At 42.8% G+C, this 18,463-nt stretch overlaps 1 protein-coding gene across 3 annotated transcripts in view; it reads right to left on the bottom strand.

The window, feature by feature from the left end:
* Positions 1-6,705: 6,705 nt before the first annotated feature.
* The window catches only part of LOC120443091, a 56,418-nt gene continuing 44,660 nt past the window's right edge, over positions 6,706-18,463 (bottom strand). For all 3 annotated transcript variants that reach the window (XM_039620890.1, XM_039620892.1, XM_039620891.1), the window contains one exon: positions 6,706-10,069. In XM_039620890.1, coding sequence (XP_039476824.1) covers positions 6,722-10,069 — 3,348 coding nt within the window. In that variant the 3' untranslated portion in view covers positions 6,706-6,721. The remainder of the gene's footprint in view (positions 10,070-18,463) is intronic.

Consider the following 18,463-nt stretch of genomic DNA (forward strand, 5'->3'; position numbering starts at 1 on the left):
TTCAGATGTTATCAGTCATTCACTTTTCTACACTCCTTTATGGCTGAAGAATTGTAAAAATTATCACATTTAAAGCTACACAAACATTTATTATTAGCCAGCCATTCCTTTAAGCAATAAAACACAATGAAAACACCTCAGTGCATGTAAAAGTGCTGCAAGTAAACATAATTACTCTGAGGAAAAATATTCCCCATCAGTATTATTGTTGTCTTTGTTTCAGGCTGGGGTTATTTAATTAATTTTCTTTTTATCTCATTCAAACTTTTTAACTTTAAATTCAGCAATTAATTCATTTCAGTGCATACATTCAGATTCAAGCATTCACACTGCAGTTTCTTCAGAAAATGCACTTTCTAGTTATGTTTTAAATACTTTACATGTCCAGGACCATATTTTATAAATCATGTTGCAGATGTTGTCCTGTGAGAACAGCTGCTGATGAACATCAGGGAACAGTTCCCCCTGCCTAGGATAGGTTTACTGGGGCAACGTGTGCTGGGCAGCGGCCAGGACTGCCTCAGTCTGGAGTTGCCCGTGTGAGAGGCAGCGTGCTGGGCTGAGTGTCCCCTCAGCTTGCTGCTCTGTACGAGAGAGTTTGTTCCCTGCGCCTTCTGGTTAGGGAACGGGTCCTGACTGTTGCCTGTGCTTCTGCACCGAGCAACAGTCAGAGTCTTGGAGTCCCTGGGTAGGATGGTTGAGGGCGCTCCACCCGGGGACTCTGTCATCTTGGATGTGCTTGCTCGTAGGACGTCATATGATTGTATTATTGTAGGGTCTACTTTACAGTATAAAGCCCCTTGAGGGGATGTTGTTGTGATTTGGTGGTGTATAAATAAAGCTGAATTGAATTAAATTACTATGTGATTTTCTACATTTCACAATGGACTAAGAAAAAAATCCCATTCACTTGACATTAATATTACAATAATACATAATACAACTGCGACCTGTCCAGGCTGTGCCCCGCCCCTCTCCCTATGACAGCTGGGATAGGCTCCAGTGACCCCCGTGACCCTGAAAAGGATAAGTGAAGTGAATAGATGGATGGATGGATAATACAAGTATGTGCAGTGTTGGGAAGGTTACTTTTAAAATGTATCCCACTACAGATTACTGAATACATGCCCCAAAATGTATTCTGTAACGTATTCCGTTACTTTACTCAATGAGAGTAACTATTCTGAATACTTTGGATTACTTAATATATTATCATGCTGTTTACAACTACATGAATGTGATTTATTACTATTACTGAAGGCCTGCGGCTCCGAACCGTAGTAAAGGGACCTCTGGCTAATACGCCGGGTTCATGTTGGGCTCGTAGCCAAAACCATGGCAACCGTAACGCTGCCGCCAGAACATAGCTGTCAAACAAAACTCAAACAGGCCTGACCCACGACTAGGGATGGGTATCGTTTAGGTTTTATCCGATACCAGTACCAAACCGGTACTTTTGAAACGGTGCCGGTGCTTAAACGGTGCTCAAACCGGTGATTAAAGAATGGAGAAGACAAAGTTTGTCCTAAAACCTCTCATGTTTAGCTGTTTTTTTGGAAAAAGATAACAATGTTAGCCTTTTCTGCAGCTATAGGGCATATATGTTCTCACTCTTGGCTGGAAGCAGTGCTTAAACAATGGAAAAAACACAAACTTTGTCCAAAAACCTCTCATGTTTAACTGTTTTCCACTTTTTCTTTGGTCATTTTAGCCTTTTTGGCCAGGGTGAAGGGAGTATCTGCCATCAAACAAGAAGACAGCCGCATGTAACTACGACGGTGTTTGCTAGTTCACCTTACATGCATTAATGTAATAATGTGGTTAGCCTACTCAACGTTAATTACACACGAACAACATGAAGCTACTCACGCAGAGGAGAACGGCTGCTGCTGACATCATCATCCTCATCATTTCTGCTACGCTGACAGGGCTGGGGGCCAGGACTCTACTCTTCGGGTTCTTGGGGGATGTTGCTAACTCCGGGTCCGATAACAGGCACCACACCCGCAGTAGATGTGCTCGGTGTGAGGTCTCGCAGCAAGCTATCAAACACGGTGCATTTCTCGGCTTTTAGAAAAACGCTATGTGTCGCCAGGTGTTTCATCAGATTCGAGGTGTTACCTCCTTTGCACAGCATCACAGTATCACCTTAAAGCACTTGTTGCAGGCTGCTGAGTTTGCATCTTTTGCTGTGAAGTACAGCCAGACTTTTGACCACTTTGCCTTGGGCGTTTTTAATCTGTAGCTCTGCTCTAAAAGAACGTACGTACCTGGCCCCGCCTACTATCCTCGGAAACGTAAAATGATTGGCTAGAATCTAAAGTGTATGATATCTCAGGAAAAAAAAGCACTGAAATGTGCGCTGCTTTTCGGTCTGGTTACTACCGTTTATGTCAGAACCGGTGCCATCATGGCACCTGACACCGGTACCCATCCCTACCCGCGACAATATGAAACAGGAAAGTCCCGCCGTGTAATCCATTTATTTCAACAAAGTAACTGTATTCTGAATACCACCTTTTTAAACGGTAACTGTAACGGAATACAGTTACTCATATTTTGTATTCTGAATACGTAACGGCGGTACATGTATTCCGTTACTCCCCAACACTGAGGATGTGTCAGAATAACATCAGAGTGGTGGTTACACTTAACATCACCATACAGTACAAATCAGTGAGAGTAAATGTTTATTGTTCAACTATTACAAAAATATACGTGTATATAGCATTAAAGATCAATTTTAATGTTGCCAGGGAGATGAGTCCACATTACAAAACAGCTCACTCTCCACCTCTGAATAAGCTCAGAAATTTGCAGCCGTTACAGTAAATAAAAGCAATAAAAGATGATCAGTGTTATGTCAGGTACATGTTTGGTAAGAACTCGACTTGCTTGTTCAAGCTGTGAAATTCACACAAACAGTGTCTAATTATCCACGGTGGTAAATCCCACCGACACCAAGTGCAGCTCTTTTCTTTGGTATTTGGCACATTTGTCCACAGTTTGTCGACTTTGTGTAATTTAAAGATGTCTGAAGCTGAACGACTCCTCGGTTACTCTGGGTAACTGAACAGGACAGATTCAGGATTTATGATTACAGGAACTTTCCTTTAGTTTTCAGTTGATTAATAAACGTGACAGATTTAGAGTTTAGAAAGCAAGAATACTCATGATTAGCTCAACATTTAGAGTAACTAGCAATGTGAGTATAATTATAAGTATAAAAAGAAATTATTTGTGAAATCACAGAATACTTGAAAGTGTCACCTGCAGCAGCAGCAGCAGCAGCAGCAGCAGCAGCAGCAGTCTACAGCACATTCATTGACTCTGCTTCAACATTAGTTTCATCTTGTTTTTGTCTTTTTTGCTTTTGTGCTTTTCTGATTAATTTTCGAGACCCTTGTAAAGCAAAAGCCAAGTGAAAGAGAAGAAGAGTGACGCAGATAACCCAGGTTATGATCAATGACCAAAGTGATTCCTTCTTTCTATACTGGCACTCTTGCAGCAGCATGTCCACCGACGCCTCCAGCTCCCTGAACACCAGCAGCAAATGGCCACATTCATCATCATCACTAATCCAGCCTCGCAGTGCAATTTTTATAGTTGATTGTTCGAATCCAAAGAAGGTCAACAGGACTCGGTCAGATAATAGTTGGCAATCAAACTCTGGACTTGAATTTGAGCTCAGGTACAAAACATCTGTGGCGTTGTCTGTCGCACAGTTGTCTATGGTGACTGAGCCGTTGCTGAAAGTGAACATGTAAATGTCATTTCCATCACCTCCAACCAGATAATCTCCACCGGTGGACACCAAGATGTCGTTACCATCTGAGCCTTTGAGAAGAGAACTTTCATAACCAGACACTAAGATGTCCGAATAGATGGTGCCGACCACAGTTTCCACATCATTCAACACGTCGCCCTCAGCGTCAGCGTAGTGGCCTTGGCCCGTCAGCAGGTTAACATAAACCCCTTCACCCTTCTTATGATCACCCCGATAGAGAACCGAGTCTCTGCCTGGACCTCCGTCCACCAGATCAGCTCCTGGTCCAGGAAGGAAGACGTCCCGGCCAGAGTTTCCCATCAGTGTGTCATTTCCATCTTCACCATAAAGAGTGTCGTCTCCTCTCCCACCAATCAGGATGTCAGCTCCATTTCCTCCTACCAGCGTGTCATCTCCATCACCTCCATCCAAGGCGTCGTCCTTCCACCCACCAATCAGAGCGTTGTCTCGGTTGTTGCCTATTATAACATTAGACTGGGAGGGGCAGCCTTGCACTGTGTGAACCTCTGACAGATTTCTCTGAGTGCTGAGGTCCAAACGACAGTCCACCTGAGACTGTCTGAGAGTCACTTTGAAAGCTTCTACCTGATAGAAAGAGTCACCTGCAGCTGAGTTTAGAGATTTGAGTTTGAAATGGACGCCATCAGAGCTCTGAAATTCTAGATGCTGATGTTTTTCACCATTAGCATAATTGCGGAGAATGAATTCTAATCTTTCCTCATTTTTCATGATTCTAACATGAATATCCTTTCTTTTTGAGTCCAGTATGACTCGACTTCCATCAAGGAAATCCATGTCTACCAGCACAGTGTCAGTTTTCTGATCTTCTGCAAAGTTATCAATGATTATGTGGTCTCCATATTTATGTTTGATTATGTAAGTGTCTTTGCCTTCCCCTCCTATCATCAGTGCCCCCCCGGTGTGTGGATCCAGTAAATTATCATTGCTGTTTCCAACCATGATGTCAAATCCTGAGGAGCCGTACATTTCTTTCAATGATTCAACGTCTTGTATTTTCATCATTTTCCCCTCGTGCATGCAGTTGCCTCTATCAAAATAAATCCTTGCATTTTGATGACAGTACATTTTCTCTTTAGCAAAATACAGGCATAGATTGTCATAGTTTAGTGGAAGACGTTCAGGACTCAGGTTTCTGTAGTCGATGGTTAAAGGCAGCATTAAATCCTGTCCACAGCTGCTGATGTTGGGCTTCAGTCCAGCTGTTATTCCATCACTGGTCTTGATCTGCAGGTGCTGATAATTCTTTGATTTAAACCAGTTCTGTAAAATAACAGTTCTTCTGCCCTCTACCTGAATGATGACGCTCTGACCTTCACATCTACATGTTATATGCTGATATTGTTCTTTAAGGAAGAGCAGGTCCAAGGTTAGATCTGGTGATAGATTGTTGATGGTTTTCACTCCTTGTCCTGCTGTGATAACGTACCAGTCCTCTCCTCCTCTCCCCTCAATGAAATCATCTCCTAATCCAGGGACGACAACGTTGTGTTCTTTGTTTCCTTTGATGACATCACTATAGTTTGACCCGCGGACCTCTGTCACGCTGTCCAAAGCCTCATCCTTCTCAAGGTCCACCTCCAGAGGAGACGGGGAGCTGCTGTAGTCAATGCTGAGGCTCTTTATACATGTGGTGAAGATGTTGCTCTGCAGGCAGTCAGTCTTGTTATCTGACACTGTGAAGGTGATCAGATCCTTTGTGATGAACAGTAAGTGTCTGTGTGCTGATGAGCTGAACCAGTTCACTACAGTAACATGAAACGCTGTGCTGTCATGTTGAGCCTCCAGATGAACATCATCACCTTCTACTCTGACTCCAAACGTATGAAGATTTGCTTCTACGATGGCCAGGTCAGTTTTCTCGTCTCTGGAGTAATTTTCAATGAACACAGAGGAACGTTTTCTGCCTTTCACCATGTAAATGTCTTCTCCTTCAGCACCAATCAGACGATCTCGCCCTCCTCCCCCATCTATCAGGTTTCTTTCTCCATTTCCAATGACTTCATCATCATACTGGGACCCAAAGATGTTTGTAACTGTGCGTAAAAGTAGCTGTGATGCATCAACAACTGCACCGTGTTTCTCAAACATCTTGTTAATTCCTCTGGCCACCAGCTGAACTGAAGAAACCACCGTGGAGGAAATCTCAAATAAGACTCCGTCTCCTGACATCATGTTCATGTGACGATAATCTTCTCCTAAAAACCAGTTTTGTATTCTTACAGTATGACTGCCCTCATACATCAGCACAGCATCATTTCCTGACTTAGACACAGAAATGTGGCTGTAGTCGACACTGAAAAGCAGAGTGTCTTGTGCTCTGGAGGGATCGTAGTTGTTAATGATCGTTTTCCCTCCATTCTCAGGAATGATGTAAGTGTCTTTTCCTCCTGAGCCTTCAACATAACTTCTCTGTGGACCGAGGAAGAATGTGTCATCCCCTGGTTCCCCATAAAGTTTGTAATAGTAGCTCAACATGACTCCAATCATATATTTGTCCTGTGATTTCTGAACTGCAAAAAATCGATTAGAGTCTCTGTTTCCCCTGTATGTCCCGTATCTTGAATTGGTAAGATTTTTATAACCCGAAACCACTGTCACATGTCCAGCTGGTATGAACACGGCTATTTTGTTTTCATATGTCGTGTGCTCTAATCCATGTGACTCTCCCAGACCAAGAATTATATCTTTGCTTCCATTTGTGTTAATGCTCCAGCATTGTCTTCTTGGACTCTCATCATGAGAAACAAAATAGTCCATGCAGAGCTCAGACTGACCCTCATCAGCGAGGCAGAAGTTAATGCCTCCTCCATTCCAGGAGGAGGCGCCAGCAGTAAAATCAATGGCAGTCGTTCCATCCTGTTGCTTTGTGATATTATAATATTGGTGATAATCTGAGATCTGTGCAACAAGTCTTCATCCCTCCTCAATTTCATCATAATGCCAGTCATAAAAAAAACTAGCCACATGTATAGCAAAGTGCATGATCCCTTTTCCAAAGCCAACAAAAACAGCAGCTATTTTGTCCAAAACTCCAGCGTCCGCTGGGAGGCTGTTCAGTTCATTCTGGATGCCCATATAAACATCATCAATGGCCATCCGCACTACTGATAGAGCCAGATTTATAGGTGCGATGAAAGGTGCCAGTTCAGGCTGAACAAGCTCAACAACATCTAACTCAACCATGATTATATCTAACGCAGCATCAATGTATCCCAGAGCATCTCCTCTTTTAAAATCTTCTATCACATTGTAGATCCCAAATCCAATTCCCACTATTGGTATAACTACCATAAAACGCTTCATTGCAGGACTCCTCATGATCGTTGTTGCAGCTTTTGCGATTCTTGACTCTGAGGTCAAAGCTTTGCTTGCAATAGCAGATGTTGTCATAGCCGTCACTCCATGAGCCGTCTGCAAAGAGCCCATCACACCATCTTCGATGTTTCCCTCTTCAAAGGCACGAGCAGCTCCTTTCAGTCCCAGCATGAGACCCAGAGCTCCAACAGGAGTTCCAGTCCTCTCTACATACTTGTTGACCTGATGGGAGGATGCTGAACTGTGCTCCTCCATCTCATGCACTGATGTCTCAATGTTCTTCCACATCTTTTCACTGTAATGTTGACTCTGTGGAGATAAATCAGCCCTGAACTCCACGGGCTCAGCACCAGCTCTCTCTGACACGAGCTTACATACAAACTGTCCGTTTTCTATTCGGGCCGTTCCCTCCTGAAGGTGCATTCCTGCCAGAGTTTCACCGTATCTGTCCTGTAGTGCAGCATGGACGTCTTCAGCCAACGATGCTGATGCTCTAGAGAAATAAGATTCATGTTTGAAGGTATTTTCTAATTCTGAGGCTGAATTCAGGTCTCGCATTGTGACGTAGCCATCATCGTATCCTCCCAGTGTTCCAGATGTGGAAGGTTTTCTGTGATCGTCAGGTTGTGTTATCTTGTTGGTGTCTGTTTTGAAATCATTGTATTTTTTTTGAAAGTCTGAATTATCCGTCACTGTTTTGTAGGTGTTTGAAAGTTCAGTTATGCGTTTCACCACATCACTTTCACCATTACCAACGGTTTCCTTCCATTCTGTAAAGAAGTTACCCTCTCGTTTTACAAGGTCAACAAGGCTACCCATTAGCTCCTCCTCAGTTTTACGGTGTTCTTCTTGATTTGTTAATTTGCTGGAATCTTCATGTGTTGCTGAGCCTGTGAATCCTCGTCTGCTCGGGTCAATCCAACTGCCTCCTCTTGTCATTGGATGATTGTCAAAGAAGAAATCCAGTCCTTTCTGTCGGATATTATTGTCCTTGCTTTGAACCAGATCCAGGGCCATAAGAGTCAGAGGGAACGTCCGGAAATTTCTTGCAGATTCAGATATAACTGTTGCAGTGAAATACGTGGTGAACCAGGCCTTCATGGAATGACTTCCTTTAAAAACACCTGGGTGCTCCCCACGAAAAGTATTTTCTACATATTCAGCATATCTTTGCTTTTGTTGTTTTTTTTCGTTATTATTCATTTTTTCATTCTTTACATTTTTAAAAATCTTGTCTCGCATGTCTGGGTATTTTTCGTTCCCCACCTGTTCATTAATACATTTCTTAATATCATCAATTACATTATTGTTGTTTTCTATTTCATTGTTGTCAAGCTTTTTTCCAACTGGATACACGTACAGACTCCGAGGGTCAACTTCATATATCCAGTCATTGATCTTCAGGTATGTAGTCTTTTTTTCTCCATTCTTTGCATAATGACGTATTATATTTTTTATATCTTCTCCTGATTTAATCTCATAACATTCATTAAGGAGTCGTCTTTTTTCACCTTCATCATCATCTATCCACCTAATAGTTGTTTTAGTTTCCTCTTTTATAATCTTTTTTTCTCTTTTCCCTATTAAATATCCTTTTATTTGTTTTGCATTGTTGACACTGATTTTCTTTGGTACTGGTTGATCTGAGTGAAAGATTCCCCAAGACAGAGCCTCGAGTTCATCAATGGCAGATTTCATCTCGTTAACTTCATTTTGGTCAATCTTGTTAAAAACCTCTGGGTCAACAAACCTCTTTGGTTCATCTGGCCAGCTGTCTTCTCTTATAAATTTTTTTAGTGTTTTTTTGTTTCCCCTGTTTTCTCCTCCACCCAGAAAGTTTCTTTCATTGGTAAAAACAGCCTCTCCTTTACTCCCAGGCTCGTTTCTCATTATTACATCTCCGTTGCTATCAAGTATTGCCACCACTTTCTTGCTGTTGTCTTTATGTCTCCATTGCAGCCCCTCTGGAGAGATTTCCTGAGTGATTTTCTTTCCTGTGTGTGTGACTTGGACGAGAGCGTCCCTCATATGAAGCTCTGTCTTGATGTCATTTTTATGGAGGTCCCTCAGCAGAGTTTCCATGAATCGTTGGTCTGATCCGACCTCACAGGCCACCACACTTGTTGTTTTGATTTTATCGCTGCCTCTGTTTGTCCTTTCGATGATTTTTGCCACCTCTCCTGAACTGTATCCTGACAGTCTCATTTCTCCTGCGTTGTCTCTTTCACCATGACCTACCAGCACCAGTCTGCTGTCCTCTGACAGAGACACTGGTTCACCGTGGATCAGTTTGGGTCTTTGGTTTTCATCAAGAACATAGACAGAACTGACTGCTGGATGTTTCTCATACAAATATTCAGCAGCTTTTATGACCACAGGGTCATTTTCCATCATTACGATCTGCTGGTGGTCATACTGTGTGCTGTGATCAGCTGGTCTTTGTGGGATTTTGTAGCTGGAAACTGAGTCAGGTCGATCCATCACCTGGTAAATCTGCTGATTGTTTTGGTTGGTTTCTAAGACTGTTTGGAGGCCGCGGAGCATAAAAACCCGAATGAAGTTCTGTTGGAACTGTGTGGTTGTGTTTCCATCGAGAGAGAAAACTGGAGCCGCTTCCAGAGATGGTTTCAACATCAGCTTTGCAAGTGAAGATCCATCAAGTCCAGACACAGTTTGTCCATCTTCTGAAACACTTCCAAATATTTTGACTACAGTGTAGCTGTCTGCTGCTGGTACACAGGAGTCGTTGAACAGGCAGTCCGTGGTGACTTTCACGGAGTAATGAGGATCCATGCTGTATTCCTGCTGGACTCTGTCACTGGTGGATTTCTCTGTGTCGGTCATGATCAGAAGTTTTTGGTTGTAGCTGTGTGAGATCTCTGAAGCACCCAGCAGCCAGTCTTGGACCTTCTGTTTCTCGATATGTGCCAAGAAGGCATTAAAGTCCTGAAAAATGAAGCAAAGAGTGGAATGAGAGAGAGCTCCAGGATAACTGTTTTGGTCTCAGTTAATTTCTATAAGGTGAGATTTCTGAGCATTTTTTTTGATCTATTCAATTCAATTCAATTCAATTTTATTTATATAGCGCCAAATCACAACAAAAGTCGCCTCAAGGCGCTTTATATTGTACAGTAGATAGCACAATAATAAATACAGAGAAAAACCCAACAATCATATGACCCCCTATGAGCAAGCACTTTGGCGACAGTGGGAAGGAAAAACTCCCTTTTAACAGGAAGAAACCTCCAGCAGAACCAGGCTCAGGGAGGGGCGGGGCCATCTGCTGCGACCGGTTGGGGTGAAAGAAGGAAAACAGGATGAAAGACATGCTGTGGAAGAGAGACAGAGATTAATAACAGATATGATTCGATGCAGAGAGGTCTATTAACACATAGTGAGTGAGAAAGGTGACTGGAAGGGAAAAACTCAATGCATCATGGGAATCCCGGCAGCCTCACGTCTATTGCAGCATAACTAAGGGAGGACTCAGGGTCACCTGGTCCAGCCCCTAACTATATGCTTTAGCAAAAGGAAAGTTTTAAGCCTAATCTTGAAAGTAGAGATAGTGTCTGTCTCCCGAATCCAAACTGGAAGTTGGTTCCACAGAAGAGGGGCCTGAAAACTGAAGGCTCTGCCTCCCATTCTACTTTTAAATACTCTAGGAACAACAAGTAAGCCTGCAGTGCAAGAGCGAAGTGCTCTAATAGGGTGATATGGTACTACAAGGTCATTAAGATAAGATGGGGCCTGATTATTTAAGACCTTGTATGTGAGGAGCAGGATTTTGAATTCAATTCTGGATTTAACAGGAAGCCAATGAAGGAAGCCAAAACAGGAGAAATCTGCTCTCTCTTTCTAGTCCCTGTCAGGACTCTTGCTGCAGCATTTTGGATTAGCTGAAGGCTTTTCAGCGAGAGTTTTAGGACATCCTGATAATAAAGAATTACAGTAGTCCAGCCTGGAAGTAATAAATGCATGAACTAGTTTTTCAGCATCACTCTGAGACAGGATATTTCTAACTTTAGAGATGTTGCGCAAATGGAAGAAAGCAGTCTTACATATTTGTTTAATATGTGCGTTGAAGGACATGTCCTGGTCAAAAATGACTCAAGGTTCCTCACAGCATTACTGGAGGCCAAGGTAATGCCATCCAGTGTAAGAATCTGCTTAGATACCATATTTCTAAGATTTTCAGGGCCGAGTACAATAACCTCAGTTTTATCTGAATTAAGAAGCAGAAAGTTAGCGGTCATCCAGGTCTTTATGTCTTTAAGACATTCCTGCAGTTTAACTAATTGGTGTGTGTTACCTGGCTTCATGGATAGATAGAGCTGCGTGTCATCTGCATAGCAGTGAAAATTTATGCTATGTCTTCTAATGATGCTGCCTAAGGGAAGCATGTATAATGTAAATAGAATTGGTCCTAGCACTGAACCCTGTGGAACACCATATTTAACCTTAGTGTGTGAAGAGGACTCTCCATTTACTTGAGCAAATTGGAGTCTATTAGATAGATATGATACAAACCACTGCAGTGCAGTACCTGTAATACCTACAGCATGTTCTAATCGCTCTAATAGGATATTATGGTCAACAGTATCGAACGCTGCACTGAGGTCTAGCAGGACAAGCACAGAGATGAGTCCACTGTCAGAGGCCATAAGAAGATCATTTGTAACCTTCACTAAAGCTGTTTCTGTGCTGTGCTGAGCTCTGAAACCTGACTGAAACTCTTCAAATAAGCCATTCCTCTGCAGATGATCTGTTAGCTGTTTGACAACTACTCTTTCAAGGATGTTTGATATGAAAGGAAGGTTGGAGATTGGCCTATAATTAGCTAAGACAGCTGGGTCTAGAGATGGCTTTTTAAGTAAAGGTTTAACTACAGCCACCTTGAAGGCCTGTGGTACATAGCCGATTATTAGAGATAGGTTGATCATATTTAAGATTGAAGCATTAATTAATGGCAGGACTTCTTTGAGCAGTTTTGTAGGAATGGGGTCTAAAAGACACGTTGATGGTTTGGAGGAAGTAATTATTGAAGTTAACTCAGAAAGATCAATTGGAGAAAAAGAGTCTAACTTAACATCAATGGTACTAAAAGTAGCTGTAGATAATATTACATCTGTGGGATGATTATTGGTAATTTTTTCTCTAATGATAAAAATTTTATTTGTGAAGAAGTTCATGAAGTCATTACTAGTTAACGTTAAAGGGATGGTTGGCTCAGTAGAGCTCTGACTTTTTGTCAGCCTGGCTACAGTGCTGAAGAGAAACCTGGGGTTGTTCTTATTTTCTTCAATCAGTGACGAATAGTAAGATGTTCTGGCTTTGCGGAGGGCTTTCTTATAAAGCAGCAAACTATTTCTCCAGGCTAAATGATGATCCTCTAAATTTGTGACACGCCATTTCCTCTCCAGCTTACGAGTTATCTGCTTTAGGCTACGTGTTTGAGAATTATACCACGGAGTCAGGGACTTTGGATTTGAGGCCTTAGTTTTCACAGGAGCTACAGTATCCAGAGTCGCACGTAGTGAGGAGGTAAAATTATTAACAAGATAATCGACCTCTGTTGGAGTAGCGTTCAGATAGCTGCTCTGCTCTATGTTGGTACAGGGCATTGAAGATGATAACAGTGGGTGGATTATATTCTTAAACTTAGTTACAGCACTTTCAGAAAGACATCTACTGTGATAAAGTCTACTCTCCACTGCTGTGTAATCAATTATTGTAAATGTAAATGTTATCAGGAAATGATCAGACAGCAGAGGGTTTTCAGGAAACACTGTTAAATGTTCAGTTTCTATGCCATACGTTAAAACAAGATCTAGAGTGTGATTAAAGTGGTGGGTGGGTTCTTTTACATTTTGAGAGAAGCCAATTGAGTCTAATAACAGATTAAATGCCATGTTGAGGCTGTCATTTTAGCATCTACATGGATGTTAAAATCACCCACAATAATTATTTTATCTGAGCTGAGCACTAAATCAGATAAAAGTCTGAGAAATCAGAGAGAAACTCTGTGTAAGGCCCAGGTGGACGATAGATGATAACAAGTAAGACTGGTTTCTGAGTTTTACAGCTGGGGTGGACGAGGCTAAGCATCAGGCTTTCAAATGAATTAAAAGTCTGTCTGGGTCTTTGGTTGATTAATAGGCTGGTGTGAAAAATTGCTGCCACACACGCCCCTCGGCCTGTGCTTGAGGTTTCTGGTAGTTAGAATGACTCGGGGTGTTGATTCATTTAAACTAACATACTCATCCTGCTGCAACCAGGTTTCTGTAAGGCAGAGTAAATCGATTTGTTGATCAATTATTAAGTCATGTACTAACAGAGACTTGGAGAGAGAGACCTAATATTTAATAATCCACATTTCACTGTTTTACTCTTTGGTTCAGATGTGGATACTGTATTGTTCTTTCTTTGTGATTTTTATGTTTAAGTTGTTTATTGCTGGTTTTAGTTTGTTTTTGTCTGTTTGGGAGCTGACACAGTCTCAATGGAGATGGGTTTTTGGGGGTAGCAGGAGGAGAGAAGCTGCAGAGAGGCGTGTAAGACTGCAACTCTGCTTCCTGGTCCCAACTCTGGATAGTCATATTTTGGGGGTTTTAATAAATTTGTCCATATTTCTAGAAATGAGAGCTGCTCCATCCAAAGTGGGATGGATGCCGTCTCTCCTAACAAGACCAGGTTTCCTCCAGAAGGTTTGCCAATTATCTATGAAGCCCACATAGATAATTGGCAGACCTTTACAAAACGTATGATGCCTTTTCTATGGCCTGCTTTAACAACGTGCTAACCTTATTAAAAACAATATTGTATGGATGTAATAATGATACTAAAGATACAGAGCGCTGTTAAAAAAATAAAAAGAAAGTTTACCCGGGACACCACTCAGACAGCCAGCAATTTAAGGAGAACATGCGGCTAAACATGTCACTCCTGGTCTGATTGGGGAGGTTATGTGGTTATAATGTTAAGAATCTGTTCTGCTGATGTAAACCTGCAGTTTGAGCCTGACGCTCAGTTGGCTCCGATCAGCTATATATGCATATATATACATATATACATACATATACATACACACACACACACACACACACACACACATATATATATGTGTGTGTGTGTGTGTGTGTGTATGTATATATGTGTGTGTATATATATATGTATGTATATATATATGTCAACAAGGTCGCGTCAGGTGTTGAGGAACCAGGACACCCTGACGACAAGTGGCTACTGGAACAAGAAGGCATCGGTGGGCAAGAGGCGAAAACAGGGCGTTGTTGGAATGCTACTACGCAAGTAACCCTGGCGGAAGGGGTTACATGAATAGGATGAGGGACCTATGGATTCTTCGATACCCAACATCCACAATGACGGCGAAACAACTAGTAGCTCAGTGTTCCAACATTCGAAAGAAGGGACTGCTCTCACAGCTAGAGATTGACGAGGTACAACATAAATGCTACGGCAAGGAGGAGTCAGGACGCCAGGTCAGGGGGAGATATCATCACCCCACCCGAGATTGGGTACACAGCCCCAAGTGCGATAGGAGAAGGATCGTTGAGTGCAAGAGGAACTGACCTGAAAGATAGGAACATGGCCAAGCTTGAAACCTGGATCCCCGTGGCGGTTACCAAGATTACGTGAAGTACCCTCAGAAGGTCTGCTAGATGACGTTAATGCAGCACTATGGATGATACCTACAACCACGATTACCGACACTAACAAGCTGATCTACACTACGGCAGCAGTGATCAGTGAGATGCTTGGCTACAAGTTGAACAGCCACAAGGGCAGTACCCTCCATGGAGAAGGAGGCTAGAGGGCAAGATCAAAGTAGCACGAAGGAGGTTAGCCAACTAACGGAGTTGCAGAAAGGTGCGACAAAGAAGGTGCATAAGAAATACAGCAAGCTGTCCGTACCTGAGGCCTTGGAAACTGCCAAGCAAAGACTCACAGCCTTGGCCAGCCGCTTGAGGAGGTACACCAGAGAGATAGAAGGCAGGAGAATAAACCAGCTGTTCTCCACAGAACCAGCAAAGGTGTACTCTCAGTGGCAAGGGAACAATAAGAGAACAGCACCACCAAGGCTGGAGACGGAGCAATACTGGAAGGGCATATGGGAGAAGGATGCAACCCATAACGGCAATGCTCAGTGGCTAGTGGATCTGAGGGCAGACCATAGCGACCTCCCTGAACAGGGTCCAGTAACCATCACAGTGGCAGATATCCAAGAAAGGGTCTCCAGTATGAAGAGTTGGACAGCACCAGGGCCCGACATGGTTCACGCCTACTGGCTGAAGAAGCTGACTGCACTCCACGGCGTCTGGCAGCACAAATGAACCAGCTGCTAGTTAACGAGAGACACCGGAATGGCTAACCGAAGGTCGGACGGTCCTGATCCCCAAGGACCCCAAGAATGGACCGGTCCCATCCAACTACCGACCAATAACCTGCCTCAGTACTACATGGAAGCTCCTGTCAGGCATCATAGTGGCTAAGATGAGCAGGCACATGGGTCAATACATGAGTGGGGCACAGAAAGGGATTGGCAAGAATACCAGAGGCGCAAAACACCAGCTACTGGTAGACAGAACAGTCAGCCGAGACTGCAAGACCAGGCTGACCAACCTGTGCACTGCCTGGATTGATTACAAGAAGGCCTATGACTCAATGCCCCACAGCTGGATACTGGAATGCCTAGAATTGTACAGGGGCGTGCTGGGTGTTTTATATATTTATATATCTATATCTATCTATCTATATATATATATATGTATATATATATATATATATAGCCACTGACATAAAGACAAGAAAGCTCCTCACCATGCATGGAGGGTTTCACCCCAAGTCCAGCACCCTGAGGCTGTACGCTAAGCGGAAGGAAGGGGGTCGGGGACTGGTGAGTGTCAGCACCACAGTCCAGGATGAGACAACGAACATCCAAGAATACATCAGTAAGATGGCCCCAACTGACCGAGTGCTCAGTGAATACCTCAGGCAGCAGAAACCCAAGAAAGAGGAGGGAGACGAGGAACCATCATGGAAGGACAGGCCCCTGCACGGTATGTACCACCGGCAGATAGAGGAGGTGGCTGATATCCAGAAATCCTACCAGTGGCTGGACAAAGCTGGACTGAAAGACAGCACAGAGGCACTAATCATGGCAGCACAAGAACAAGCTGTGAGTACAAGATCCATAGAGGCTGGGGTCTATCACACCAGGCAAGACCCCAGGTGCAGGCTGGGTAAAGATGCCCCAGAGACAATCCAGTGAGATACAGGATATTTCTAATTTTAGAGATGTTGCGCAAATGGAAGAAAGCAGTCTTACATATTTGTTTAATATGTGCATTGAAGGACATGTCCTGGTCAAAAATGACTCCAAGGTTCCTCACAGTGTTACTGGAGGCCAAGGTAATGCCATCCAGAGTAAGAGTCTGGTTAGACACCATATTTCTATGATTGAGCACAATAACCTCAGTTTTATTTTCTGAGGTTTGTGTTATTATAGTTTTGCAATTTCTAATTAATATTTCTTTATATTTCACTTTTCTTTTTACAATTTAATTTAGTTTCAGCCAGTTTGAAAATGTTTATTTTCAGTCTATGTAATTATCAGTATAATAATGTGATTGGAACCCTGACTGATGGACATCAGGTGACTCTAAGGCTACGTTCTGTTAAGGTTCAAAAGTTGGAGAAAAGGAGTACGGAGGGCTCACAAGCAAATAACAACTCTGGTCCGGAAGATGTGATCAAAGCAAAGATTTATTGATTACACGCGTGGAGTCCGAAGCTGGTGAGAGGTCTGGAAAATGCTTTTGCCATGATGTAATCTGTAATTTCCACAAAGCATGCTGATCAGTGTAATTTTCAATGATTGAACTGTAGTAGAGACGAGCAAACATATTGGTACATCTGAGAAGAGAGAACTTTTGTTATGAAAATGATTTTAATCTTTTACACATGATTGCATTTGAGCTTATTAAAGAGCTGTGGCTCCTGGTCAAGTGAAGGTCAGAAACTCTTGGCAGACGTTAAGGATCAGCCAATACACGGTGAGGAGGACAGGAGCTCTGAAAGGAATGGCAACACACCTGCTTACAGATGCCTGGAGTGATTTTTATCTTTTATTACTTATATTCTTTAAAGTTAAGATTTAAGTTTTTATCATTTATACCTTATATCTGTTGAGTAAGTTTTAAGTTTCAGTTCAGTTTGAGTAAGTTTCCTTCATGGTTCGAGTGTGACATTTACCTAGAGATCACACAGAGTTCAGCTGTGTAGGTGCACAGGCCCGATGTCTGGCTAAGACGAGCAGTGTGAGGTTAGCAAAGGTGCAGACGGGGTCATGACACATACATAGCCTACACAGCAGGCACCCACACATACACACACTCACATACACACACACACACCATAACAGATCTATTTTGGTAGGTAAGAAGTCAAGATGTGTTTTGCTGCAATTGCAAATTGTGCCGGCGGATTGTCAGAGGCTTACAGGAAGTATACCTGATCTACAGGAAGATAAGGAAGCGACGTGGGGCGACACGGGATGGAGATGAGGCGTGATGTTCTGTAAAACTATGTTAAAGTTAGCAGGAACATTTTGTGGTTTAAGTGATGTAAGCTGTACTTTGTCTATTTTTGCAAAAGAGGGGGCTTTGTTATTGTACCCATATAAAACCTTTGTTTAATCATCGTGAGTTCAGTTCGATTGCTGACTTTGCCCAGCTTCGGACTCCACGCGTGTAATCAATAAATCTTTGCTTTGACCACATCTTCCGGACCAGAGTTGTTATTTGCTTGTGAGCCCTCCGTACTCCTTTTCTCCAACTTTTGAACCTTAACATTTTGGGGCTCGTTCCGGTGGTTGGAGTGAGGACAAGACCAGGGAGGCGCTGGACAGGGTCCGAGGTGGTCAAGCGGACAGACGGAAATCAGTGGTGGAAGTGAGGGACATTCGCGGCGAATTAAAAAGGTAAGACACTACCTGTTGAAGTGAATTTCCAAAAGTGTCAGATTGAACACAACAAAATTAGAAAGTCTACTCACTGAAAGTTACTGATGAATGTCTGTTTTGATTTGATTCTGATTGTAATCTCATGAGCATATCGGTTGAAATAAGGATAATGAAGACTAATAAAGGACAGTACTGAGAGAATTTTAGTGTGGTAGGGAATTTGATTATGGTGGGGGTGAAGCCCGTTGGTCATTGATCTACGTGTGATGGTCAGTTCGTGGGTTCAAGTCCCTTATGTCCACAACGGAGATCTGCCTCAATCTTATCCGGCTCTGGATGTAGATTGTTGTTTTAAATCA

This window comes from Oreochromis aureus, linkage group 12 (genome assembly GCF_013358895.1).
Source record: "Oreochromis aureus strain Israel breed Guangdong linkage group 12, ZZ_aureus, whole genome shotgun sequence".
NCBI lineage: Eukaryota > Metazoa > Chordata > Actinopteri > Cichliformes > Cichlidae > Oreochromis > Oreochromis aureus.